The sequence below is a fragment of the Stenella coeruleoalba genome (genome assembly GCF_951394435.1).
Source record: "Stenella coeruleoalba genome assembly, chromosome: 6".
Classification (NCBI taxonomy): Eukaryota; Metazoa; Chordata; class Mammalia; order Artiodactyla; family Delphinidae; genus Stenella; species Stenella coeruleoalba.
The window spans coordinates 65,870,087-65,889,525 of NC_137151.1; the positions used below are offsets into that span (position 1 = coordinate 65,870,087).

Below are 19,439 nucleotides of genomic sequence, written 5' to 3' on the forward strand. Positions count from 1 at the left end.
TTGTTTGGGAGCATGGGCTCTAGGTGCACGGCTTCAGTAGTTGTGGCACACGGACTCAGTAGGTGTGGCTCGTGGACTCTAGAGCACAGGCTCAGCAGTTGTGGCACACGGGCTTAGTTGCTCCGCGGCATGTGGGATCTTCCCAGACCAGGGCTCGAACCCATGTCCCCTGCATTGGCAGGCGGATTCTTAACCACTGCGCCACCAGGGAAGTCCCTAAAATACATAGATTATTTAGAATATAATTTTCCAAGAAGCAGAAGGAGTGAAGCAATGACTGCTACTCTTCTTTTAAGCATTTTGGTGATGTTTGATGTTTTAAATCTGTGTATATGTTACTTAAGAATAAAAAATAACTTTAAAGAAATGAATATAAAAAATTACAAAATAAATTGCAACTACCATAAAATAATTATTACCATTTATTCAGCATATATTAATAGTGCAGGAGATACCAAACACGTATCACCCCATTCATTGCTCATTACAACTCTCATATTTAGGATAACAAAATTCATTTTTAAAAAGTCTCATTCTCTTAATTCTTGTTCATGAATGAGAGCACATCCAAATGAAATAACAGCAAATATAGCTCCCCCCAAAGTACACTTAAAAACCCAACTTAATAGCAAACTTCTTTTCTATACCACTATTATTTATAAAAAACATTAAAATTTGGCATTGGACTCTGTACATTTTTTGAAGAGATACATTTTTGAAGTATTTTCAACTTACAAAAAATAGTCTCTTGTTTTCATTGATCTCTTCTTTTTTCTTTCCTCTTTCTTTTTTCATTTCTATTTCATATAATGAATTCTGTCGCTTTATTTCCTCAGCATCCTTTTCTTCCTCTTTTCTCCTTCTCTCTTCTTCCTCTTCATGTTCCTTTATTCTGAAGAAAAAAACATAATTATAACTGAGAGCGATGCAGAAAAATAGAATATATTTTAAAGAAATGAATTAGAGTCTTACCTGGGATGATTTGAAACTATAAAGGAGAACTTGTGGATTTCTTTTGGGACAAGAACAGATAGGTAAAGAGCAGTGATTAAAACCAAATCCAGGGACTTCCCTGGTGGTCCAATGGGTAAGATTCTGTGCTCCCAGTGCAGGAGGCCTGGGTTCTGGGAACTAGAGCCCACATGCGTGCCGCAGCTAAGAGGTCCGCATGCCGCAACTAAAGATCCCGCATGCCACAACTAAGACCTGGCACAGTCAAAATAAATAAATAAATAAATAATTTTTTTAAAAGAAAGGACATAGGAACCAATTGCAATGTATGAACCTTAGTTGGAATCTGATTCAAACAAATAAATTGTAGAAAAAATTTTTAAAAAATACAAAAACAAATCCAATCTTGGTTAACCCAGGATGGCCAATATCTTCCTTTCTTCAAAATTTGTTTCATTCCTCACCAAAATTAAGTCCTACAGTAGATTCAAATGTTCCTTTCCTTTAGAAAGAACCAGTTAACTGAATGACAGACACTATGCTGAAATGGTGACATTATTTTACAGAAAAGTCCCTAATCCCTACTGCTTTTCAATTTCAGCACTAGAAGATGCTATCTAAGCTATGGATCTGGCCTCTCAGGAGTTGGGGTTTGATGGAAGAAGGGCAACAACTTCCTTACCCAGCTGGCCACTTTGGTTGTTATCCTTTCTCTAGCCAACATTGACTAACTACTGATGCCTTCTGAGTGGTTAGCCATTAAATGCTGGTTGTCTCACAGGGCTTATGCGTGAGTTCTTCAGAGATCCCTGAGCAGTGTCCTCACTGCAGAGCTCTGATCTGCATTTAGCCCCAGCTCTACCTCTACAACCCACACCCCCCCACCCCCCCACCATCACAACCAGGAGCAACCACCATCAGTAGCTTATTGCAGACTCTCCGCGACCACATCTGGCAGTCAATCCTCAGCATACTGGCAAAACAGCTCAAGCCCCCCCCCCCCGGTATCTTTGTCTATGTGCCCACGCATCCCGGTCAGCCAATCAACACGTGTGCAGGCTGCTCCACTGGTGCTCTCTATCAGTTGTCTCCAGTTCTTTTTCTTCCTGGGTACAGAGTGGGTAAACAACCCACTTAAATAGACAAAAAGACTGAGGAGTAAGCCTTTCTTTCATATGCACCCAATCATAACATTTTTTTCTTGGTTTCAGGGAGGGGGAAAATTCCCTTCCCTGTGCCACAGAGGACTTCACAGTTAAGTGAGCCAGTAAGTTCACTTTGGTATTATAAAGCCAATTCAGAACAGGTGAGTAAGCAGCCACTTAGAGTCACAGTCACTCTCTTTAGGAGGAGCTAAGAAAAAAGTCACTGTTGGCCACAGCTAAATCAACTTTATGATTTCCCTAAAAATACTAGGTTTTCAAATTTTTATTTATTTGTTTAGTTTGTTAGAACTATTTAATAGTATACCAATCTCTTAGAAGCAAATTCATGTCAATCATCAAGACTTAAAGGACATTATAAAAAGAGATGTATCTAATTTTGAGAAAGTTTTTGAAGTTTTAAAATTGCTACTTTAAGAGAAAACAAGATATAAAACATTTGCAATTTTAACATTCCTTAGCAAATCTGGAAATCACTAACATTATACCTATACACGTATTGGACAATTCATTGTTTCAGCCAAAAAAAAATTTACCTATTCTGAGAGTGAATAAGAAAAAATGTCTCTAGTGTCAGTGAAGAGATAATATTGACAAGGATTTATATAACTATTAAAGACTGTCAATAAAGACTTTTACCTTAGTTTGGGTAGACTACTCAACTATCTGCCATAGGTTTAGCTTAATGCAAAGTCAACATTTTGAAGGAAATCCGAGATCCTCTAGTTCAGGGAAGAAATACATAACATTTATATCTTTTTTTTTTTCTGGCGGTACACGGGCCTCTCACTATTGTGGCCTCTCCCATTGCGGAGCACAGGCTCCGGACGCGCAGGCTCAGCGGCCATGGCTCATGGGTCCAGCCTCTCCGCGGCATGTGGGATCCTTCCGGACCGGGGCACAAAGCCGCGTCCCCTGCATTGGCAGGCGGACTCCCAACCACTGCGCCACCAGGGAAGCCCAACATTTATATCTTTACTTCCAACACCCATGACCATAGCAGACACCAATAATCAATGCAAAACAAAAATCAATGCAAAAATCTTGGTCCTGCTCAGCCCAATGAACTGGCAGCCTCTGCCAAACCACCCGAGCAGAATTTGTTATGAAACCTCTTTGCTACCCCTGATTTACATTCTGAAGCTCCCAAATCTGTGTTGATCTAGCCCAGATCTGACTTGACTTTATACAGATGTTACATAGAACTCCTATAAAAGTGGAAGGGACTCCTACCCAAAATGTGGCTCAGATGACCCTCCACACACCAAGAGAATTTGAGAGAAAGTATTATCACACAAGGGACACCCAACAGAGCTGTGTAGGCATAAGTAGGTCTGGATTGACTTGGGCAAAGCAGAGGAAGTGAGTTTGGGTCTTTATTGTGACTGAGGGGTGAAACTGGGGAAAAGCTCCTGTGCACAGGAGATTTAAATTTCCTACTGGCAACCAAGGAAGAGGCAAGCCCAGGGGCCTTCTTATAAGGCCAAAGGGGAAGGGAGGGTGGGGCCTAACAAGAAGTCAGCAGCCCAACATCAAAAATCAGGTCTCTGGGGCCTCCCTGGTGGCGCAGTGGTTGAGAGTCTGCCTGCCGGTGTAGGGGACATGGGTTCGTGCTCTGGTCCGGGAAGATCCCACATGCCGTGGAGCGGCTGGGCCCGTGAGCCATGGCCGCTGAGCCTGCGCGTCCAGAGCCTGTGCTCTGCAACGGGAGAGGCCACAACAGTGAGAGGGCCCCCCCCTAAAAAAATGAGGTCTCTGGGGCTTCCCTGGTGGCAAAGTGATTGCGAATCTGCCTGCCAACGCAGGGGACAGGAGTTCGAGCCCTGGTCTGGGAAGATCCCACATGCCATGGAGCAACTAAGCCCGTGCACCACAACTACTGAGCCTGCGCTCTAGAGCCTGTGAGCCACAACTACTGAGCCTGCACACCTGGAGCCCGTACTCCGCAGCAAGAGAAGCCACTGCAATGAGAAGCCCGTGCACCGCAACAAAGAGTAGCCCCTGCTCACCGCAACTAGAGAAAGCCCGTGAGCAGCAACGAAGACCCAACGCAGCCAAAAATATAAATAAATAAATAATTTTATTAAAAAAAAAAATGAGGTGTCTATTACAATAGACATGCTTGATTCTTTTTTTTTTTTTTTTTTTGCGGTACGCGGGCCTCTCAGTGTCGTGGCCTCTCCCGTTGCGGAGCACAGGCTCCGGACGCGCAGGCTCAGCGGCCATGGCTCACGAGCCCAGCCGCTCCGCGGCGTGTGGGATTTTCCCAGATCAGGGCACGAACCCGTGTCCCCTGCATCGGCAGGCGGACTCTCAACCACTGCGCCACCAGGGAAGCCCAGACATGCTTGATTCTTGAAGAGACAACCCAAGAGGCATCACCACCTGACTATTTTATTCCTAGATACATTCACTATGTCTAAAAGCAAATTCATCCTCCTCCTCTTCTAAACTGACCCTTTTGGTCTCTTGTCCTTATCGTGGTGAACAGTACCAACTTCTTTTCTGTTGCCTATTCTAGAGACTTAAGAATCACACTTAACTCTTCTGTAATCTTGAGACCTCTCATTCATTTATTTAACAACTATTTATTGAATTTCTACTACAACCATGAAACAGACAAACGTGGTTCCTGACCTCAAGAAGCTTACATTCCAGTGGGAAGACAGGCAAAAACAAGCAAATAAAAGCAAGTAAATAGAAAAATAATGTAATTACAAATCCAGGTAATTCTTGTAAAGAAAATAACAGAACAAGGGACTTCCCTGATGGTCCAGTGGTAAAGAATCATCCGCCTTCCAATACAGGGGATGCGGGTTCGATCCCTGGTAGGTGAACTAAGGTCCCACATGCCATGGGGCAACTAAGCCCACGTGCCACAACTACTGAGCTCACGCGCCTCAACAAGAGAGCCCGCATGGCGCAAACTACAAAGCCCACCTGCTCTGGAACCCGTGCACCACAGCTAGAGAGAAAACCTGCACGCCTCAAATAGGGAGAAACCCCCGTGCTGCAACGAAGAGCCCATGCGCCACAACAAAACATCCCGTGAGCCACAACTAAGACCTGATGCAGCCAAAATAATAAAGAAAATAAATAAATTTTAAATATATATATATATATAAAAGAAAATAACAGGACAAGAAAAAGAATAACAATTGAGTTATTTATTTTACATAACAGAGAAAGCTGTTTGGACAGAGCTGTTCCCTAAGACAAAGAAGACCTCTTTGAGCTGATGAGAAGCCCACAGATGAAGAACGGGAAGGTAAAATTCCCGACAGGAGAAAAAGCATGTGAAAAGGCCATGTGGCAAGCAATGATCTGACAGGAGCCTGAGGCCTGGAAGATCAGGGTAATGGAGGTATAATGACCAAGGAGAAAGAGTGGTGGGAAAGGAGTTTGGGAAGTAGATGAGGCCCTTTGACACAAGGCCTTGCCAGAGATAGTCGAGTTTCCATTTTATCTTAAATGAATGGAAAGTCACTGAAATGTTTTAGGTAGGAGAATAATAAAATCAATTTTCATTTTAATAAAATCTCTCTGGATGATGAAAGGAGAAGGGATTAGGAAGAGAGAATAGGAGGCCAGTTAAGAGGTTGAGGCAATAATCCATGGGATATGAGGGTGGCTTGGACTAAGATGACAGCAATAAATTCAAGATTTGTTTTGGAGAAAAAAATCAACATGAATTGCTGATAAATTTGATTTGGGAAATAAAGGAAAATAAAGATGGATTCCTAGGTTTCTGGTTTGAACAACTGACTGGTAAGGATGCCACTAGGAAGTCCACTGTGGGTGTGGAGAATCAATAATTCTGTGTTAGACATTTTAAATCTGAGGTACGTAAGAGATGTCCAAATGGAGATGTCTTAAAGGTGGTGAGATATGTGAAACTAGGACTTAAGGGAGAGTCTGGACTAGAGTGACAAATTTGGAAGTTACAAGATTTAGGATGGCTTTTAATCAGTAGGAACAAATAAGATCACTTAAGCCCTCTTCCTTTATCCAGGAGAAAGTGATGCAAGCTGTCCTATGATGATTTTTCCTTTTCTTGGGAAGCTGATGAGAGTAACAGTAACTGAGTTGTTCTTAAGCAAGGTCTATGGGCCTCTTCCTAGAGAAAGGCTTACCTATCAACAGAAGGAAATAGAATTATTCCTTGTCTATACTCTTAAGTGTCTTTTCAATAATTATGTTTAAGGCTATTGGTCAAAATCCGTCTTTGGGGGGATTTTGGTGTCACTAGAGTCCCTTATTTGCCCTATCCTCATCATGCCCACTGTGAGTCACAGGCAGACTCTTATACTGCTCCAGGCCTGCAGCCTAGAGATTGTTTAAGAAGCGTGTGAAAAATCTCACTTTCAGGTACAGGGCCTGCAGCTGTACAGGGTGTTTTAGTCATCTATTGCTGAATAACTAATTACCCCTAAATTTAGTGGCTTAAAACAATAAACATTTATTATCTCATACCATTTCTGAGATTCAGGAAGCTGAGAGTGGCCTAGCTGGGTTGTCCTCAAGAGATTACAGTCACAATGTTGGAGCTGTAATCATCTGAAGGCTTGACAGAGTCTGGAAAACCAATTTTCACATATCCATTGGCAGGAGGCCTCAGCTCCTTGACACATGGACCTCTCCACAGAGCTTCTTGAGTATCTTATAACATGGCACTTAGCTTCCCCAGAATGAGCAATCCAAGAGAGATGCCAAGGAGAAAGCCACAATGCCTTTTATATCCTAATCTCAGGATGTCACACACCATTACTTCTACCTCATTTTATTCTTTGGAAATGAGTTACTATGTATGGCCCACACTCAAGAGGGAAAGGAATTAGGCTCTGTCCTCTGAAGGGAGGAATATCAAATCTGTGTGGATATATTTTAAATCACCACCAGATGACACCTGGGTAGCACTTGGTAATACAATTAGTAGAGCATGCAAAAGTCTTGCCTCTTGGAACCTGCAATTCCCATTTCTTAGGGATTAAAAGAATTAAAATTTGGTCTCTGCTCAAAGAGGAGAGTCATCCCAAATTTGCACAAGGCACATCATGATCTGGCCCTTGCCTGTCTCTCCGATCTCATCTTTAACATTGCCCTCTTAGTCCTCTATATTACAGCCATCTTGTAGTTATTCAAATCCACCATATTCTGTCTCACCTGTGGACCTTCACCCATTTTATTTCCTCTGCTTAAAATACTTTTACATCCCTTACTCTTTGCATGGCTTATTCCTACTCATTCTTCAGAATTAAGTACAGGAGCTGATCTCTTCTGAAAAGCCTTCTCTAGACTGAATCAGTTGTCCATTTTATATTCTTCCATACACTCTGTATATATATTTCCCAAAATATTTACTATCATAGTCTAATTATTTGTTCCATACCTATACCCTCCTCCCCAGATTGTAAACTTCTTAAGGAAAAAGGACTATTGTATTCATCTTTGTATTCTCAGTGACTAGAATAGTGGATGGCAAACATTGTTCAATAAATGTAACAATGAATGACAATTGAATGAATAAATAAATAGCCTCTCTTGAAATTTTGCTCTGGAATAAACTCTTATTATTCAAGAAAAGGGGGAAAAAATCCTCTTCTTCTCCTCCATTTTCTACCATATAGTCCTCTGTTTCCACTCAGGTTAATACCAGTGTTATGATTCCAATTTTACTTTTGTCTTAAAGAGGCTTTTTATTGGCTCATCACCATTCCTAACAATATTTTAAAGTAACATGCATTCTGAGTTGTATATAACTGACACATGCATCAACATTCAACAGAATACAACATGGTGATAATTTTGTAATTGAATTTCTTGTTTGTTTGGTTTGTTTTTTTACTTTTTGGCCACAGCACGTGGCATTCAGGATCTTAGTTCCCTGACCAGGGGTCAAACCCGTGCCCCCTACAGTGGAAGCTCAGAGTCTTAACCGTTGGACCATCAGGGAAGTCCTGGAATGTTTCTTTTTTCTGTTTTTTTTTTAGATTTTAATGGCAGCTTTATTGAGATATAATTTTCACACCATAAAATGCACCCCTTAAAGTGTACAATTCAGTTGTTTTTAGAACATTTATAGATATTTTCAACCATCACCACTAAATTTGAGAATCTTTTCATCATCCCAAAAAGAGACCCTGTATTACTCACCATTGTGCCCTCTTCCAGCTGCTAACAACCACTACTCTACTTTCTATGAATGTTTCTTAATAAATTTAAGATGTAGGACTTCTGGAACCAAACTGGCAAACCAAGCTCACATGTCACATATCATTCCCCTCCTAATTCCCCACAGTGCAACCAATGGTATGGGGAAAATTCTATACCACTACTAGAAACTAAAGCAAGGTCTTACCCACATACCTGAATTTTCAAGAAATTTTAGGGAAAAATAGGGCAGTTGAGAATGCAATGAGAATAAGTAACACTTGGCCACCATTCGCAAAGACAGAGCCCACTGTGAAGAGTAAGTAAAGGAATTTATGCTGACCTCAGAGCCTAATGGAAAATCTCCTAGACTACACTGAAGATAATCCAAAGAAAGAACTAAAACGAATCCTAAACCTGCCTGAACCTCCACCCTATTGCCAAAGACCACATGAAAGGGGATCCTGGGGCCCAAACACAGCCCACAAAGGCTGTAAGTGGGAGGATGTCCTGTAGGTTTTAGCACTGGTCAGGTAGCTTGCTGACTATCAGGCTGCTACCTGTAATTACACCTGAGCTGCAACAGCCAATATAAGAAGAGAGATTTCTCAAGGGTGAATCACTGGTCAAATATTTGCCTCCCTCTGCCAACAGCTCTATCCCTAACTTGCACTAACCCTTGGGTCGCTACACCACCAAAGAAAAAACTTACAATAAATCCAACATTTCCCTTCTCTTTTTACTAAGGGTTAAAAGAAATGAAGAATACATAATTTGGCAACACATGTATCCTGAGAATTCATGTCTATCTCACTTAGACATTTGTTATTTTGACAAATAAATATAAATACAAAAACCAAAACCTTTTTTTCATAGTAATGAAAAAAGACAGATTTGAGCACATAAAAATAAATATTTTCTAAATACTGAAAACCATTCAGAAAAGGTGACACAAATATGCGATATGTCATATGTAAAAAACACTTATTAATCACGTTTTAATTAATCAATGATAAACATACATTTCAGTATGAAACAACTTACACAGAAGAACAAAGGAGTAACCAATTCATGATAACAAAACCCAAAACAAATGAACATTTACACATGAGAAAATGCACTGCCTTACTAGAAACTAAGAGAAATGTAAATTAAAAGATACCAGTTTTTGCACATTAAATCACAAAAAAATTACTATCCAGAATTGGTTATAATATAAAGAAAAGTGTATCAGACATCATTAATGAACGCATACTTAAAACCTTCTCAAAGGGCAATTTGGCAGTATCTCTCCAAATGTAAATCCAAGTCCATTTCAAGAAATCTATCCTACATAAATACATCTTTGCACAAAAGACATATGCTCAAGGATGTTCACTGCAGCATTGTTAGAAATGGGGCGGGGGAGTGGAATCCAAATTTCCCTCAGTAATAATGTAGTTAAATAAATCATGGTACATGTTTAGTATACAATATGATTATTTTAAAAGATGTGACAGATCCATATTTTCTGGCATAAAAAATGTTCAAGGTATACTGTTGAATGAAAAAATAAAGTCACAGAACAATATATAACATCCACGTTAAAAAATATATACACACTTAAATATGTCCTGAATATAAGAAGTATCAGTAACTGCAATAAAACATCCTGAAGTGATAGCTATAAAACTTTTAGGGACTTCCCTGGTGGCGCAGTGGTTAAGAATCCGCCTGCCAATGCAGGGGACATGGGTTCGAGCCCTAGTCCGGGAAGATCCCACATGCCGCGGACCAACTAAGCCCGTGCGCCACAACTACTGAGCCTGCGCTCTAGAGCCCGCAAGCCACAGCTACTGAAGTCCGCGCGCCTAGGGCCCGTGCTCTGCAACAAGAGAAGCCATTGCAATGAGAAGCCCGCGCACCGCAGCGAAGAGTAGCCCCCACGTGCCACAACTAGAGAAAGCCCATGTGCTACAAAGACCCAACGTGGCCAATAAAACCAGAAAAACTTTTAATAATAGCTATTTTTGAAGAGTTAAATGGGACTTAAAGAGACAAACATTGAATAGAGTGGAAATAAGAGCTTCTAAATTTTACTCCAAATTTTGCTGTATTGCTTGAATTTTAAACAATAAGCATATATTCATTTATTATTTGTAACATTTTTTAAAAATTTTGAAGAGGAGATGAACGTACACTCAAATGTTAACAGTGCCTAATCTGGATCGCAGCGTTTCTGGTGATTTTTCATTTATATTTTATTTTGTTTAATTATATTTTTAATTCTATAATGATCACGAATTGATGATGTAATGTTTAATTATGAAAATATTTTTTCTTTAAAAATGGTAAAACTGTCCACCAGAGTATAATTTAATTTTTGGATACATTTATATAATGTATATACATTTAAACTACAGTATGAAGAAACTGGTCTCACAGTGGAGAAACATGGTAGCTGATGGACAAGGAAGAGACTTTTCAGTAAATTCCCTCTGTGCCTTTTCCTATTTGCATGTGTCAATTACTCAGAAAAGTAAAATAACACACAAGTACACCCCCCCATATATACACTACTAGCTACTTTAAAAAAAAGATCAGGTTTGATTTCTATTTACCAACATGGCAAGAATTCATTACATACTGGTAAGTGAAAAAAATATTTGAAAAAATAATACTGTGGATCCAATTTTATTTTATAAAATGTGAGTACACATGCTCAGAAAAAAAAGTCTGTATCAGTGGATCAGTGACTGCCACAGGCTGAGGGCAGGGGATAGAATTTCATGCAAAGGGGTACAAGAGAACTTTCTGGGGCGATCAAGTGTTCTGTATCTTGATTTGGGGGTGGTTATGCACCAATATGCTTTTTATTTTTATTTTTTAATATCTTTATTGGAGTATAATTGCTTTACAATATTGTGTTAGTTTCTGTTGCAACAAAGTGAATCAGCTGTAGCCATATGCTTTTTAAAAGGTGAAGTTTCTTAAATGTAAATTATACCTCAATGAATGTGACCCTCTCCACCACTAACACCAAAAAGAAGTCTGTATGGCTACATACCAAAACAATAACAAATTATTGTGTTGGATTAGGTTATTGTTCAAAATGACTCTCTCACTCCCACTTCCATGGGAGTCCACTCCTCTGTCCCACTGATGTCAGCATGGTTACGTGACTTGCTTTAGACTCACGGTGGGCCAACTGTATTTCCTTGCCCTTTGACTTTGAGTTTTGCCATGTGCTTGCAAGCTTGGGCTCAATCTCTTGCATCTGTCAATATCATGAGAAAAGTTTTCCCCAGGTGCTTGCTGTCCCTTCATTCTGGACCTCAGAATGAGGCCCCCATGGAGCAGGATCAGAGCCTTTCTCACAGTAACAAGGAAACACAGCCAGTCCTACAGTTTGAAGACAAGCTACCCAGCCAGGCCCAAACAACCCACAGATACATGAGAAATAAATGTTTACTGCTGAATGCCACTAGATTGTGTGGTTGTTTGTTATGCAACATTATTTTAACAATGGTAACCAATATATTATCTCTGGGTAAGGTGGTAATAGTGATTTTAACCTCTTTCTTTTTATTTTTTCTACTTACTAGGTATATTAGCATATATTACTTTTATAATCAGGAAAAAAAAAAGCTATATCCATTATGAGAAAAAGAGGAAAGTACAAAAAAGGTAATTTATGTATACATACTGTTTTAAATGATCTTTGCTAAGAGCCACTCTATCTCTGCGTTGTTTTTCTGCTTTTTCTTGTTCTTCTTTAAAAGCTTTTTCAGCGTTGAGTTTCACTTGTTCCTCCCATTTTTTATCTGATTTTATTTTACTCTTTTGGAAGTCAATCTGTGCATCACGTTCTTTCAAAACTCTACTAAGAAGAAGTCCTGACTACAAAAAAAATTGCAATATTTTAAGAAAATAAAGTCTAATTATATATAGATATGTTAAATATATATATATAAATACAAGAAAACCCAAGTAGTACATGAAAGTTTTTCACTCTTTCTGTCTGGTAAAATTGATATTGCTTTGCATATTCAATGGCCTTTTTCCTTTCTCCTTGTTGGTGTATTGCTTCTTCCATATCAAGAATTTGTCTTTCTGCCTCTATTTCTTTATCACGTTTCTTTTTGGCTTCAAGTTTCTGTTCTTTCATCCCCTACAAAATGACAAAAGCAGTAGTCTGTTTTCTTTTTTCAACTTAACTTTACAAAATTAAACATATAATATGATAATTTGAGCTTTCCTTATGAGTCTTTATTGTATTTGCATATATCACTAACAAATATGAGGTTACACTTATGAGCTAATACTTAATTGAATTTTTTAGGTAGTTAACACATTTACATGGTTCAAAATTCATAATATTAAAAAAGTATATGGGGACTTCCCTGGCGGTCCAGTGGTTAAGACTCCATGCTTCCAATGCAGGAGGCACGGGTTCGATCCCTGGTCAGGGAACTAGGATCCCACATGCCGCATGGTGTAGCCAAAAAACCCAAAATATATATATATATATATATATATACACACACACACACACACACACACACACACACACACATATTTTATATATATATATATATATATATATATATATAAAACAAAAGTATGTAGTGGAACTCTCCCTCCAATCCTAACTTCCATCTGCAGTCTCTAAGATAACCACTATTAGTTTCTTGCATTTACTTCCATAGTTCCTTTCTATATTTAAGTAACAAATATATATATATATATATATATATATATATATATATATATATATATATTACTACTTGTGTTCCTTTAAAAAATCAACAGTGGCATATTTTACATGTTCTTCTACACGCCTGAGGAGGTAGCCAATGTCCCATGTCAGAAGAAGTCTTTTTCTCCTTTATGGGTCACACTTCCTACGTCTTAAGAAAATCTTACCCTGAATTCTTGAAGATATCCTATGATTTATTTTAAAAGTTTTACTGTTTCACTTTTCACATTTAGGTCTAAAATCCAGCTGAAATTCATTTTTGTATATTCTGTACCATAGGGATAAAATTTCATCTTGTCCATATGCCGATTATCTCAGTATCTGTTATTGAATTTCCATCTTTTCCCTTCTGATTTGCAATGACATTTCTAGCATATGTCAAATTCCCATATATAACACAGGACTGCTTCTAGGCTCTCTCTGATGATGTATCATTTTGCCAATCTCTGTGCCTATAGTACAGTTTTTATTATTATATTTCCACTACGTTTACTACATTTCTTTTCCTTCTTTAACACCCATGGAGGTGTAAAGTATTAGGTATACTGTGGTACTTCTGGAAGAAAAAAAAAAACAGGGGGTATATTCCACTCCCCATCTATTTATAGACCACGGGCTTTTCTAAAATCAAGTTTTTTAGAGTATAAATTACATATGCTTTCAGTGTACAGTTTTACAAATGCATAAAGTCACTTATAGAACAGTTCCATCCTCCCAAAAAACTCCCTCATGCCCTGTTAGAGTCAACTACCTGCACCCCCTGGCAACTACTGATCTGTTTTCTTTCCCTATAGGTTTTGCCTTTTTCAGAATGTCATATATTATATTGTATATATTACTTATATATCAGTCATGATATAACTCTTCCCTCTTCTAGAAGAAAAAGAATTAATAAATTATGAACACTGTTCCTAAAGCAAGGTAACACAAGCTTTCTGTGTCCCCTCCCAAAGACAAATAATGTACATTGCAACAAAGTAAGGAAATATGCAATGTTGAAAAAAATAAAAGGTGAGAACTCTTTGAACAGATATTATGCTTCCACATAATTTTAAAAATTCTACTAGAAAATAGGAGAAAATCCTGCCTTATAGTTCCTCAAATGATATAGGAAAGTGTAGTGGGAGATGAGAACACCTTTTCTCAGCATTTTCCTCCAGGTGAGACAGTAAAAGGAGTTAGAGGACACCTCCCCACTTTGAAGTAGTTTCCCACTCATGTACATGGAACTAAACTGCAGGTTATTGTACCTCTTAGGTAGAGAATCTTACAGAAGCACAAAGAAGGGCACAGCAAAGACATATGTAGTTCTAGAAAAAGACAGGAAGAGAGACAAATCAAAGGCAGCTGAAAAGAAGCTGCCTTGATTCCTCAAGAAGCTCCTTGGTTCCTCAGTTTCAAATCCTGTGTTTTTGTGCAATCCTCCATCACAACAATAACCAGCATTACCCTGATACCCAAACCAGACAAAGACATTTCAAGAAAACTACAGACCAATATCCCCCATGAACATGGACGCAAAAATTAACATTTTAACAAACTGAATCCATCAAAAAGATAATACGTCATGACCAGCAGACGTTTATCCCAGGAATGCAAGCTTGGTTCAATATTTGAAAATAATGAATGAAATACACCATATAACAAAATGAAAAATTAAAACTTCATGATTACCTCAATAGATATAAGCAAAAGAAAAGCACTTTAAAAATCTAACATCCATTCCTGTACAATAAGTCAAAAAGAAAAAGAAAAAAAAGAAAGAACTAAAAGGCACCCAGATTGGAAAGAAGGAAGTAAAATTTGTAAAACTGTCTTTAACTTTTTTTTTGGCTGTGCTCTGCAGCATGAGAGATCTTAGTTCCCTGACCAGGGATGGAACCCGTGCCCCCTGCAGTGGAAGCACGGAGTCTCAACCACTGAACCGCCAGAGAAGTCCCTGTCTTTACTTTCTGACATCATGATTGTCTATGGAGAAAATCTGATGGAATCTATAAAAAATCTACTAGAACTAATAAGTGAGGTTAACAGTGTTGCAAGATACAAGATCAACGTAGAAAAAGTTAACTGTATTTCTATAGCTAACAATGAATAACAAATTGAAATGTTAAAAAATCATTTATAATACATAAAAATAGTAATTACTTAGGGATAAATATGAATAAGACCTATACCCTAAAAACTATAAAATATTGCTGACATAAATTAAATAAGACCTATACAAATGGAAGAAAAACACTGTGTTCATGGGTCAGAAGACTCAATACTGTCAAAATGTAAATTCTCTCCAAACTGATCTAGAAATTCAACACAATCCCAAACAAAATCCCAGCTGGCTTTTTCGTAGAAATTGACAAGCTGATTCCAAAATTCATGTAGAAGCGCAAAGGACCCAGAATAGCCAGAACAACTTTGAAAAAGAACAAAGTGGGAGGACTAATACTATCTGATTTCAAGACTTATTATTAAAGCTACAATTCTCAGATCAGTGTGTTATTGAAATAGAGATAGATGAATAGATCAATGGAACAGCAGAGTCCAGAAATTCCCCCTGCACATATATGGACAACCAGATTTTCAACAAATGTGCAAAGGCAATTCAGTGGGGGAAAGAACAGTCTTTTCAACAAACTGTGCTGAAACAATTGGATATTCATATGCAAAAAAAAAACATCAATCCATACCTCACTTCTAAATATAGACGATATATATATTTTTTATATATATATATACATATATATATATGTGTATATATATATATATATATATGTATATATATATATATAAAAGACCTAAAACTTTAAACTTAAACACAGAAGAAAATCTTTGTGATCTTGAGTTAGGCAAAAATTTCTTAGGTAAGTCACTAAAAGGATGATCCATACAAGAAAAATCGATAAACTGGACTTCATTAAAATTAAAAACTCTGCTCTTAGAAAGACACTGTAATGGAATATAAAGCCAAGCCATGAACTGGGAGAAAATATTTTCAAATCAAATATCTAATAAAGGACTTGTATTCAGAATATATTTTAAAATTCTCTAAACTCAATAAGAAGACAAACCCAGCAAAAGATCTGAACAGACATTTCACCAAAGAAGATATACAGATAGAAAATGAGTTCATGAAAAGATGTTCAACATCACTGTAATTAGAGAAATTAAAATTATAATGAGATACTTCACACCTATTAGAAAGTCTATAGTTAAAAAGACTGAACATAGCAATTCAGCAAATATGTGGAGGAAACACATATTAGAACTATGTGTTCTAATATGAATTAGAACTATCATACACCGCTGGAGGGAATGTAAAATTACGACTACTTTGGGAAAGAGCTTGGAAGTTAAATGTTACAAAATTAAATGTACAGCTATCATATGATTCTACACCAAGATATTTACCCCAAAGAAATGAAAGCATATGTCCATACATAGACTTATACACAAATGTTCATAAGCAGCTTTATTTATAATAGCCAAAAATTGGAAACAGCTCAAACGTCAATATTTGCTTGATGTCAAACTATCAACAACTGAGCAGATAAACAAATTGTGATATATCCATATAATGGAATACCACTCAGCAATAAAAATGAATGAATAATTGATACAAAAACATGAAAGAATTTCAAAATAATTGTGCTGAGTGAAATTTATAATAGACAGCAGATCAGTGGTTGTCTGGAGATACCGGAGGGGGCATGGGGAGGAGTGAGAGGGAATAAAATGGGGTATGAGGAAACTTTTTTATGGTGATGAATATATTCATTATCTTAATTATAATAATGGTTTCAGGGCTATATAAATATGTCAAATCTTAAATATGTACACTTTAAATATGTCCAGGTTATTGTATGTCACTTATACCTAAATAAAGCTGTTGAAAATGTGTTTCAATGCATTTTAATGATATTTTCTATGTTAAAAATACTTATAAAAGAGCACTAAGAAACAAGAGTAAGTCTTCAGTGCACACGTACTCCTGGGTGGTTAATACTTACTGCATATGTATTAGTCCAATGTTTTACCACTTCTTGGGATCGGAAATGCATTTCTTTCTTTGCCTTTCTTTCTGCACGAAGGCGTGCTGCTTCTCTTGTCAAACTGTCAAGGCTATCTCGAATCCTTTCCCACTCATTGTGTGGAATTATGGTGACCTGCCGGAGATCTACTTTGCTAGGCAGAAGAGGTGGATAGAGGACTTGATCTTCTTCACAGTTCTTTACTTCTAATAAATTTTTTAAAATAGGTATTAAAAACTTTTGAGAAGAGTTTGATATTTTTTCTCACACATTTCTATATTGGCATGATATGTGGAAGTTGTTTCAAAGAATAATTTTATTCTTGTTATCTTAAGAACAGCTGGGAATAAGTGGAAAGTATACAAGACCTTGAAATCAGAAGACATAGATTTGAGTCCTTACTTAGTCAATTCCTTACTGTGTAACTTGGGCAAGTCATTTAACTTCTTGGAGTCTCAGTATCAACATCTTTAAAGTTGAGATCAATAATACCTACCCCAACAGGTTGTTATAAAAGCATTTTCAAAGTTAATCAAGCAGCAGTTTATAAGTGGATAACTTTGGGGAATGTTCATCTTTTGGGGTTGTAGACATTGCACTTGTCTACTCTATATAACCCCTTCCTAACTGAGTAACAGCAATGTAATTTGGAGAACTGACTACAGTCTCAGTCTTGGGGTGGGCCTCATTAATTTAAGAATACTTGCATCTCCCTTGACAATAATTATTCCTGTAGTAAGAAAATAAATAGGACAAGAGTTATGAGACTTTTAGAAAAGTTCTTGCTTGTACTTCTGGGAGAGACATCTGAGAGTGACTCTCAGGCTAGATACGAACGAGGAAGCATGAAGGCCAGACAAGCACCCATCCTTTGACCACAAGAGGAAGCAGCCTTAGGATGAAGCTGTGAACTGTGAAACACAAAGAAGAAACAAAGGAAGACCCTGGGGCAATGAGGATTTCATTATGCTGCTAGATTAATCAGACCCAAAGGCTGGAGTTCCTGTTATATGAGCAAATAAATTTCCTTATTTTTAAACATGATTGAGCTGGGTATTCAGTGAAATGAATTCACAAGCATCCTAAATGACACAATGGAGCTCATAACAGCTCTTCTCTAAAAAATGTTCCTACCCTTTTAATCAACTGAAGTTCTTACTTATAAACACCCAAACTCATTCTAGCTAGTTTAAGCAGAAAAGGAATTCATTAAGGGATATTAGATAGCCTACTGAATCTCTCAGAGAGCCAGAGAGTTACCCTTAGAAGATATACATACAAATATCACACAGACCACATTGTGAGGTTCCAGTGAAGATTCACAGCAACTGGCATTGGGTAGGCACCTCAACTTGCCCCACTTATAACTTGCTCCACTGGACACTATATATGTGAACCTTCACGAGTACTCTGGAATTGGTACACTTTTGCTGCCACTCTCCCCAGAAAATGTATTCAACATGCTGTTTCTTTCCTCATACGCTCTCTTCAGAATGTAAATCTAGCACACATACAATTGACCAGCTGAGTCTTGGTCTTATGCCTGCACCCTAGCTGCAAGGGAGGCAGAAAAAAATGCCTTCTGCTTTAAGGAGGTAGAACTTGTAAGGAGAAGAATTTACCAAAATAGGAAATACATTTGAATAATGGTGGGTGGTCGCAGGCCTAACAAAGGCAATAAAGCACAGTGGGTAAGAGTGTGGACTCTGGAGACAGACAACCTGGACCTTTTCTGAACACACCACATATGAACTATGTGAATCTAGACAAAATTATTTAACCCACTAAATCTAACCCCTTAATTGCAATATGGAAATACTAATAGTACCTACTTCATTTTATATAGCTGGTGTAAGAATCAGATGAAGTAATATATGTAAAGAATTTAGAAGAGTGCCTGGCACACAATATGTTCTCAATAAATATTAATTATTATTATTTTTACTGCTTTTATTAGAAGAATGAAACAGAAGTAGAAAAGCAGAGGCAAGAAATCATGTGGCTCCAGAAAGATACTAAGAGAAAAGCTACTAGGACAATTAGAGTCTTCTTGGGGTTTGAATTAAAGTTGATGGGAGTGAGAATTTGGTTGTTAACCTAAAATGTGAGTTTAGAACCACAGGTACCATCTTGCCTACCATATACCAAGTCTCCACATGCAGAATAAAGACAAGCAAAGCTGAGAAGTAGAATAGTGTCCTGGATCGAGTTATACCTAAATTCACAGGTATGTGAGCCAAAATATTCCCCTTTTAACTACAGTGAATTAGATCAGTCACTTGTAACCAAAGAGTCCTGACCAATACATCCTTATAGCCTTGTAACAATTTTCCTTTGCTTCACCTAAACTGGCTCAACTTGGTTTGTGTTACTTACAATTAGAAGCTACATAAACAAAGGCCATTAGATTAA

General features: G+C 37.7%; 1 protein-coding gene across 1 annotated transcript in view; it reads right to left on the reverse strand.

Moving 5' to 3' along the window:
* Nucleotides 1-19,439, reverse strand: part of CFAP210 (cilia and flagella associated protein 210) — a 36,745-nt gene that overhangs the window by 14,551 nt on the left and 2,755 nt on the right. Inside the window, exons 2-5 of the mRNA XM_079924595.1 lie at nucleotides 17,007-17,233; nucleotides 12,241-12,414; nucleotides 11,950-12,143; nucleotides 736-892 (exon numbers count right to left, since the gene is read on the reverse strand). Of these exons, the coding sequence (XP_079780721.1) occupies nucleotides 736-892; nucleotides 11,950-12,143; nucleotides 12,241-12,414; nucleotides 17,007-17,233 (752 nt within the window). The remainder of the gene's footprint in view (nucleotides 1-735; nucleotides 893-11,949; nucleotides 12,144-12,240; nucleotides 12,415-17,006; nucleotides 17,234-19,439) is intronic.